Source organism: Eurosta solidaginis, chromosome 3 (assembly GCF_040869045.1).
Source record: "Eurosta solidaginis isolate ZX-2024a chromosome 3, ASM4086904v1, whole genome shotgun sequence".
Lineage (NCBI taxonomy): Eukaryota > Metazoa > Arthropoda > Insecta > Diptera > Tephritidae > Eurosta > Eurosta solidaginis.
The window spans coordinates 285,853,556-285,863,720 of record NC_090321.1 but is presented as its reverse complement, the minus strand read 5'-3'; the positions used below and the strand labels follow the sequence as shown (position 1 = coordinate 285,863,720).

The window sequence follows — 10,165 nt, the reverse complement described above, 5'->3', positions numbered from 1 at the left end:
TCAGCTCTACATCGAACGAATCCTCCTCAAGTTAGGAGTCTGTTTATCTGTCTGTTTTTCTAAAGGATGTGGGCCTAACCCTCATCCGGTGTGGTATATTCGGGCTCTGACGCTGCAACAAGTTCTCACCTCCGACTCCACCGCACATGGTAAGAGGTAAGTAAGATGCTCTTTCAAAATTGCTGCTATAGGGTGTTTTCAAATATATCTTTATATATAAAAATCACGTGTCACATTGTTTGTCCGCGATGGACTCCTAAACTACTGAACCGATTTTGAATTTGCTTTGCACCCCGTGTTTAGTTTGATCTAACTTGAAATATAGGATAGGTTTATAGTCGCAATATTATTTTATTGCAAATTTTTTTATATGTTTATACGTAATAACAAAATGTTACGTATACGCACCGGCACTCATATCAGATGGTGCGGATATACTTCCGTGTAATTGGTTGGTGTTTAATTAAACAACGTGCTTATCAATAAAAAATATTATGGCGAATGATATCAAGTATAGCACATCACCAGGCCCGAGGAGAGGAGGGGGGGGGGGGGGGGATAACCATCGGGACACGGGTTTCTGAGGGGACCCGCGATTTAGAAGTGCTAAGACATTTTTTTTTAATTCATGTGCAATTTGTAAGCCGAATTTCAAAAGCAACGAATATCCGCATTTCGTTTTAATATTATAGTGAAGTGTGAAAAATAAAAATCTATATATATAAAAGGAAAGGCTAAAATGTCTGTTAGTTGGTCGCCGGTGTTTGAAGAGATGTGTCGGTCGATTTTGTTCAAACGTGGACCCGGGTACCCCTAGAATGTGTTTGTAGAATATGGATAACAAATGAAAGCTGTTGATGAGTGCTTTAGTACAGAGTAATATATTATACCGCTGGGTGACTAGGGTCTCGAGATATACGCCAAAACGTGGACCCGGATACCCCAAGAATGTGTGGGTAATATGGTTATCAAATGAAAGCTGTTGCTGGGAGCTCTAAAGTAATTTTCATTGTGATATTCGATTTAGTCGCATCAACCTGGCAAAACTGATAAATATGCATGCGAAGCTGAAATAGAGGCATGAATTAATAATACCCACATACCTATTTACATATCGCTCATTTGCTGCAACGTCGTCATAACTCAAAAAACATGACTTTTGAGCTAATAACATATAAACGTACCCAATATCATGATCTATGTTGTATAAAAAATCTCCGTGATCAGTTAAAAATTTAGCACGTGTTATAACAATAAAAATATGCCTTTATATGCGCAACATATGGCAGTTAAAATTTTTGAACGGCTCTCCTGTAAAATTGTGTTTTTTGAGTTAGGACGACGTTGCAGCAAATGAGCGATATGTCCTATTCCATTTGCCTGAAATTTGGTATATAAATTTGCCAATATTAGTATTTACGATCCTTTTTTCCGAGAAGTAGACAAGAGACGGACTGGGACTGGGATTAGGACTAGAACTGGGACTGGGACTGGAACAAAAGAGATAGACTGAGAGATAGAATGAGACGAAGATGGAGATAGATGAAGCGAAAAAGACGGAGGAGTGAATAAAAGGATTAGGAAAAAGTGAAGAGGCCGAGGGCAGAGTTAGATGGAAAAAGCTTCTTAAAATATATGCAGATAGGCCAAATTTAGGGCAGACCGACGTCTGCCGGGTCTGCTAGTATACATATATAATAACTTTTTATGCAACAGGCACATTTTCAAGACTTTGAAGATTTAGAGAATATCCTATAGTCTACTAGATGTTCCTTTTAAATGCAATTTTACAAGAATCTGTTAGAAGTATGAATATTTATTTCTGAATGTATGCTCTTTATTTGTTATTTGTAATTTTTTGAAGAAGAATTACGTGACATTGAGATCAAACAATCCCAGCGATTATATCAAGTTTAAAAAAAAAAATATGTATGTTATTTAACCGAACTGTTCTCTCTGTTCTTGCACCGGCCTTGTTACGGTATAACGTTTTTTGAAGTCTTTAGTTATATCCCCATTATTGTTCCATAATGTTATAGCACTAGTACTGTATAAAGGATACATGTTAATTAAGCGCTCCTTTTCGCCAATGTCCTCCTTCGGCACTTTCTTGCAAAATTCATCAAAGTATTCTGTGTTTGCTTTCTCACTTTTTATATTTAGCATACGATCGTTATAACGAATATACTCATCGTAAAGCTCCTGCCATAGAAATTGTTCATAGCATCGCGCACGGGTAGCTACAAAAAAAAAAAAAAAAATAATAATAAGTCCGTAAACAGCTAGTTTTGATTAAAAATCCAATATTCTCTCTAACTCACTTGTAGGCTTTTTTAGTTTTGGAGTTTTGAATTTATCCTTCATTTCACTATGTTGTTCTTGGGAACACATTTTTTTTATTTGGGAATAACGAAAAAAGTTATGTAAAATATATAAATAAAAGTACAAAATATGCCAGTGAACTTTTATTAAAACTTTGTATCAATTTCAAATAAACAAATTGATTTTTATTGACATAACAAGTTTGAGTTACCAAGGGAAATGAAAATGCAATGTCAGACATTCCCAGCCAGAAAAAATAAAAAAAATAATACCCTTCAAAAAACGCGAGTACTCCATAAATAGTGTAAGGAATACTCCTTTAGGAGTATAGGAGTGTTCCAAAACTAATTTGTATTCATACAAAAAATGTGCTCCAATTAACATTGCGATGCCCTAGGAGAGGAGTAGGTGATCCCACTCTCGCTTTGTTTGTGAGTATTCCATAGAATAAATGCGTGAGAATACTTTCCAAAGTACTTTCACTGTAGTACTCCATGGAGCACCCACAGAGGATCATATGCCAAAGTACTAAAGAGGAATTGTGTCGGAAAGAATTATCGGAGTGAATTTAATTTAAAATAAAAGTAAATGAGGGGCAATACAACTTTTATATTTTATACTATGAAATTCTTATGTTCTTTAGCATTTGCGTGAATAAAGAAACTAATATTTCTCTATACTATAGTATGTATACATCATGAAAAAAGTTTATAGTCAGCTGTCCCATGCCGCCACCTTGTATCGTTCCGCCATGGTATACATAAAAGCAATGCGCGGTTGCATTTTATCAGAGTTGCCATAGTATAATTTTATTATCAGTTATTTGTATGAAATATTTTACTTTTGGCAACTCTGTTCGATCGTCATCGTGTCGTGATCACGGTCGTAAAAAAACGAGCAATGATCGGCTGATGGTGGTCCGCAAACGCATTGCAAAGGAATATTGTTAGAGTACTCCAACATGAAGAAAATGGAAGACGTAATCCAACAATTTTTGCAGGGTAATTATTCACAATAGAACAGCAAAAAAAAATACATAAAAATAACATGCCCACCTCTATGAATTATATATAAAAGCAGGCAAGAAACCGGAGAAAGTAGCCAGATAAAGAAAAAGGACTGCCTTACGATTTTGATTGAGCTACAAAAAATCGACCAGAAAATGGGCTTGGGTAAAATAATCCGTACAACTTCACAAACCTTCAGTTAGCCAATCGCCAGCATGGCTTTCTCAAAATGCGTACCACAGTTGGGAATTTCTGCAGGTGGCGAATGTTTGAAAATACATTCGCAATAGTAAACAGCCTCATCTGTTCAATTGCTGTTCGATTACTTAAATCATGTGCTCAATAATATCTTTCAAACATTTTTGTAACCGACTGATTTATTGAATTATTTATATATTTTAAAATGTTCACTTGATTAGCTGCTCATACATATTTGCTCTATCAACTAGATTTTATAAATGAATATTAATATGTAGTCAAATTTTCTCAAGACACATTTAAAATAAAAATTGGTTTGAAACACAAGTGGGCAATTCGGGGCGATTCGATTTATTGAGCGCGAGCATAAAACAAACCTTTATTCCATTCTCTAGTCATTCGTGACAGCTATTCTCCCTGTCAGCCTTATTTAGCTGGATAGTATGGTCATGGTGGAATAACCAGGTGAAGTAAACCGTTCAATTATCCTGCTCCATAATGTAATAATGCCAGGTGTTCTATATAGTGACAGCTGATTTTGAAAACTCCCACACATTACGAATACGAATGAAGAGAGAAAGGTGAAAAACAGAAGAGACCGTTTTCTGAAATAGTAGTAAGCAAGGCGAATCCATACCAGGTGGTGGCAAAGCGAATTCAACCAATTCGCCGTGCAGAAGAATGTCAAGTCAATAGAAAATTTTCATTGATTTCGATTAACTGACATTTTGTTGTACAAGGCTTTGTATGGAAAATCATCAAGAACAAGCAATCAGCTGATGGGATAACACCACCTGTACTGAATTAGCCTCGGTATTGCCTTTATGGGATAACACCACCTGTAATGAATTCGCCTTGAAAATAACTTCATTTGAAGCTCATCATTTATCTCTTAAACTGTAATGGATCCCTCCTGTGCAGCTTGGAAAGCTCTTATACAGACATCCACCTTCTCAGTGTTACCCCACCATGTGCACCTTGCTCGTTGTTCAGCCCGGAGGTTCAGCCATTGCCGTGGGATTCAAGAAAGAAGGGTAACACTAGTGAGTCTACACAAGTAGGCCATACAAAAAAAAATTGTGCACACTAACGAACTGACTAATTCAATTACCAAAAAAAATGAACTACATCAAAAAAAAGATAACAACAACAAAATCACGTTGAGTGATTAGCCACACTACAGATCCTTACCATTCACAATCCTGGCAGCTTTAGATCGTGAAACTGCCCGTTGCCCTCCCTATCCATGGCTTTCATTTCTGTGGGGAAATTTTAAAAATGGGTGAAAGCCCCGCCTTCCTACAACTTACGTTACCTTCGGGTTCAGACAGAGATAGAAAAGAACTTAAACGATCATTTTCCTCTGATCAATACAAAAAATCGTTTATTTCCACAGATAACGTACATATATTCAAAAAGTGTGATTGACCTTATAGCTACATGCCTATGTTTTTGTTATAATACTTGACTTCTAATTTTACATAGAATTACTTCAATATGAAAGAAATAGAAACTTCAAATCAAAACAAACAAAAGTTATAAAATAAATTTTCGGAATTAGAGAGAGGAAGCAAACTGCATATTGCCAAACGGAACGGCTCTCCCCTACAATTTAAGCTAGCTTATGCTATTCAGAGCGGCGGTCAAAAGAAAGACACTTTTTTATGTAACTATGCACATGCGTATGTTCATGCGCATACAGAAAATTAATTATGTATATTAGGGTGCCACAAAAAAAAATTAATTTTCTTTTTTTTTGTGGCAATATTTTACAACCAAATTTTTTTTCTTTTCATTAAACAAGTATATAAGCATAAAAAAACTGCAAACATATATGTATGTAGGCAACATATATGTATATAATCACGTATTTTCTTGTAATAAAAGTTGTTTAAACGCTACTGATTTCTACTATACTTGTTTTGATACCAAATTTTATCAGAAAAAATATTTCTTTAAATAGCAAAAATGTTTTATATAATTTTCAAATACTCACATGGTTATATACTGGTTCCGAAGTGAAGCGCTTCCCTCGTTGCAGCATCGATGAACGGCTTTAGAAATTATATACATGGTTGTATGTATATATGTATATAAATGCAACTAACGACATGCATATATAATTATGGAAAAACTAAAAAAACTCTTTTCTTTATAACTTTTTTTTTTGTTTCTTTAAACCGCATTCATTTTCTAGTGAAAATTTTAAAAATATTAAAACTTTTCAAAAAAAAAAAAATTAGTTTTTCTTCTTTTTGCAATACCTTTTTTTTTGCATCATATATATATGTATGTATATATCTATTTATATGTTTATGTGGTAGTATCAGCGCTCTGATAGCTACATATATCCACACGTGTATACAGCTTATGCACTTTGTAAGGGGCTTTCTTCTTCTTTCATATTTCACACTATTTAGGTAATTTATTTGATTTATTTTTTTAATACTTAATTAATCTAAACTTTAGTTTTAATTGACCGCATTTTTTTCTTAATACAAAGTTTTTTTTTTTTCAAAGTTGTGTTTCCAGCTAAATTTTTCCTTTTCCTTTCCACTGCATATATAGTGACGTTTATAGATTACCGAACATACTAAATTTTTCAGTTTCTACTGAGCTCGACTTGAAGTTCAGCTTGAGCCTAATTGTACCGCCCCTCTAAGCTTATTATACATACATATGTATACTATGAGAGTTAAATATATATATTTTTTTTCTTTTGGACATTAGATATTTTAGAGAAAAAAAACTTTCTTACTTTGCTTTTTATTTCTTTATTACTATTTCCTTCCAAGTTAATTTTTGACCAAGATATGCACACTAATAATTTCCTTTCTATTTTTCTATCGATGCTTCTTTGCAAAATTCTGTTTTATATTTGCTATCTATGTCTATTTTGTATATTTTGTTACTAGTATGAAAATCAAATCAAAAAAAATCTAAGACACCAGAAAAGTAATGAAAAAAAAAATTCAGGAATCCAATTTCCATTGTCACTCAGCTGCTGGATGCGGATCCTCTGGGCAACTTGCAATACCCTTCTCCAGCTCCAAATGATGTTCTGCTCCAATCTCGAAACTTTGTTTAAAAATTTTAGTTTTGTTTGCGTATTCGGATTTTATTTTTCTTTTTGTTTACGGTCAACGCGACTTCTAGAGAACTTTTCTCTTTACATTAAGGCGAATTTTAAAACCGTATTTACTATTGTTGCAAAATCCGATAAAATGAATAAATAAAATCAATACTCGAGACCACTTTTACGATCTTACCGCTGGCTGTTGAACAGGAAAAAGAGAACGTTTTCAGCTGAAAAAACTGTATATATAGGCTTGCTTTGACCGGAAGCGGACACCTTCTACCCGTTCTATCAATTTTCTTTCTTGCATTCTACTCATTTTTGACACTTCGTAAATTTCAGTAATGGGATATTGACAATCAATGATTGATACTATTCACAATGAAGTTATCTGTATTTAAGTTAGTGAATTAATTTATTTGCAATAGGGGATGGACATACATTAAATTAGTGCATTGGTTTATTTAAAATAAAGAATGGAATTTTGGAAGAAAAAAAAAAAAGAATGATAGCCTTGCCGGTATGGAACCCAGTACAAAACAAACATTGCTGCACAGTGGCAATGTTTTGAAGAGGGTTAAAATTAGGAAACTCTTTTCATTATATCCTTCTTGTGGTAAAACTCTCTTCTTTTTGTGTCTAGATCTTCTAGTTGGTAGATATTCTTTCCTTTCATACCTACCACTTTGCTTTTAATAAACTTTGGTGCAAATTTTGAACAGAACTTTTTCGAAGAATCGCTGAGTACGAAATTCCTTCGGTAAACTTCATCTCCAATGTTAAAAGTAGTGGACGTACTACGCAAGTTATACCTTTTTGCTGAATTTTCATAAGCTTTTGTAATATTATGGGCGATAGAATCCCTAATAAGCTTTAATTTTTCATTTCTATTAATTAGTTCACCCTCACATGTCATTAACTTCCTAATAAGAGAATAATCTTTTGCATTGGTGATCATTTGCTGACCAAAAAGCGAATATTATGGGCTAAATCCAATTGTCTGGTGGTACGAGCTTCGCAATGATTCCGAAATTTCCGGTATATATCTATCCCAGTTCGTTTGCTCCTTTGAGACATAGGTACGAATGGCAGTTATTATGGAGCGATTTACTCTTTCGCTGGCATTAGCCTGAGGACTATATACGGCTGTATAAACATGTTTTATACTTCTTTCTCCCAGAAAATTATTAAACTGCGTGCATTTAAATTGCTTCCCATTATCGCTTATAATCACTTCTGGCCTACCAAATATCGTAAATACGTTTTCCCTTAAATACTTTATTATTGCCGTAGAGTTCAGTTTTCTTAGAGGCTTTAATAAGGGAATTTTGTCATATGATCAACCACGATCAACATGCTAATATTACCTTCCTTCGATCTGGGATATGGACCTAACAAATCTATATATAATTGTTCAAATGGACGCTGAACCTTAAATGTGTCTGTCATCGGTGGGCGAAGAATAGCATTAGGTGATTTCGTTTGCTGACAAATAGAGCAACTGGCTATAAATCTTTTAACATCTATTATCATGTCTGGCCAATACAAATTTAGTTGTAATCTAGCTAGGATTTTTGCAATACCACCGTGAGATTTGTTTGGGGGATTATGAGCACTTTCAATGGCCTTAACCGTCAATACTTTTGGTACCCACAATTTCCAGTTGAACTTTTCCCGTTCTTCATTTCCATCTGGGTGTTCAGTTCTTTTGTATATTTTTCGTAAGCTCTTAGTTTTTGATAATCCTCGGACTCGAACTCCTCTGACTCCATATCAATAATGGGATAACAACTGACTTTAGAGATTTCTTCAAAGTTCTGCCTCGATAAGCAGTCCGGAACAATGTTTTGGGTTCCGCGTCTCTGTACAATTTGAAATTTGTGACCCTGTAATTTTAACGACCACCTCGCCAATCTGCCGCTAAGGTCGGTATGTTGCATGAGCCATTTAAGACTTGCGTGATCAGTGATCACGGTGAATTCTTGACCCTCAACGTAAGGACGAAATTTCTTAATTGCCAATATTGCAGCTAAGCACTCAAGTTCTGTTACACTATAATTCGACTGGGCTTTATTTAGTTTTTTTGAAAAATACGAAATAGGCATTTCTTCCCCTTGGTCATTCACTTGGGCCAGTACAGCACCTACACCTTGATTACTGGCATCACATTGAATTAAAAAGGGCTTTTGGTAATCCGGATTGGCTAAAACTGGTGCACTTACAAGCTTTTTCTTTAGTTTTTCAAAAGCTGCTTGCGCTTCTTCATTCCAGTGGAATCCACGGCCTTTTTTTTAAGAAGGTTTGTTAGTGGCGTAGTTAGCGATGCAAAATTGTCGACGAATCGCCGATACCATCCTACCATACCAAGTAATCTTCTTAGCTGTCTCACCGTCTTTGGTGCTGGGAAATTTATCATGGATAAAACCTTTTCTGGGTCAGTACAAAGAGTACCATTTCCCACAATAAAACCTAGGTATTTTACTTCGCGAATACAAAATTTACTTTTCTGTACATTTATAGTGAGGCCAGCCCTTCGAAGTTGATATGCAACTTCAGATAATACAGATATATGTTTTTCAAAGCTGTTTGAAATAATAAGGAGGTCATCCAAATAAACAAAAACTTCATCTTTCAGGTTTGCTGGTATCACGTGATCCATTAGACGACAAAGGGCTTGTGGTGCATTACACAGGCCAAAGGGCATCACGCGGTATCTGTATAATGGTCTATTCGGAACAGTAAAGCATGTCAAATCACGAGATTGTTCCGACAAGGGTATTTGCCAGAAAGCTCGTCTCAAATCCAGTGAAGATATGAACTCAGCTTTCGGCAATCGACTTAATATTCCGTCGATATGCGGTAAAGGGTATGCATCTTTTACAGTTACGCTGTTTAATTTTCTAGCATCGAGACACAATCTAACTTTCGCTGGCTTTCGTATTAACACTATGGGACTTGCCCAAGGACTATTTGGTGCTTCTTCAATTACCCCTAGCTTTAGCATCTCATCGATCTCTTTATGTACCAGTTTTTCTATGGCTGGGGATATAGGAAAGTACCTTTGTTTCGTTGGTTTAACGTTTGCTTCAATTTCTATTACGTGCTCGGTTAGAGAAGTTTTCCCTAGGCCCTCCTTTTCGTAAGAAGGAAAGGTATTTATAACATTTTTCAACTTTATGGCTTGCTGTTCGGTGAGATGGTGTTTATTGGCATTTTCTTCTGTTTTATCATCTACGTCTATTTGCGCGATAAGGTGTGGTGATATGCTAAATTCTTTCCAAAAATCAACGCCAAGTATTAAATCCTCGGCTATGCTTCGCACAACATAAAATTTCATGCTTTTTGTTTGACCTTTGAACGTTACCGGAAGTAAAATCGTGCCATATACTATTTGATTTCGACCATCTGCCGTACTTATCGTAGCAGCGTGTGTAGACAATTTGTGCTGGTCACAGATTTCTTTAGCTAAGTTATTACCTAAACAAGACACCTGCGCTCCACTGTCTAACAATCCCAGGAGTCTCCTACCTTCAATAACTACTTCTGCATATGCCCTAAGATC

The 10,165-nt window shown here is 35.3% G+C and overlaps 1 protein-coding gene across 1 annotated transcript; it reads right to left on the bottom strand.

Moving 5' to 3' along the window:
* Positions 1 to 1,842: 1,842 nt before the first annotated feature.
* LOC137247232 (uncharacterized) lies at positions 1,843 to 2,472 on the bottom strand. Its single transcript, XM_067778341.1, has 2 exons — positions 2,322 to 2,472; positions 1,843 to 2,240 (listed from the first exon to the last, which is right to left on the bottom strand). Exons 1-2 carry the CDS (start codon positions 2,389 to 2,391, stop codon positions 1,939 to 1,941), a joined length of 372 nt encoding a protein of 123 aa, XP_067634442.1. The 5' UTR covers positions 2,392 to 2,472; the 3' UTR covers positions 1,843 to 1,938.
* Between the last annotated feature and the right edge of the window lie 7,693 nt (positions 2,473 to 10,165).

What these genes read in the sequence shown, in the direction of transcription:
- LOC137247232 (XM_067778341.1), bottom strand. Translation starts at nt 2,391, where the DNA reads ATGTGTTCCCAAGAACAACATAGTGAAATGAAGGATAAATTCAAAACT. An exon ending in AAAACTAAAAAAGCCTACAA is followed by an intron (nt 2,241 to 2,321) that starts GTGAGTTAGAGA and finishes TTTTTTTTGTAG; the next exon opens with CTACCCGTGCGCGATGCTAT.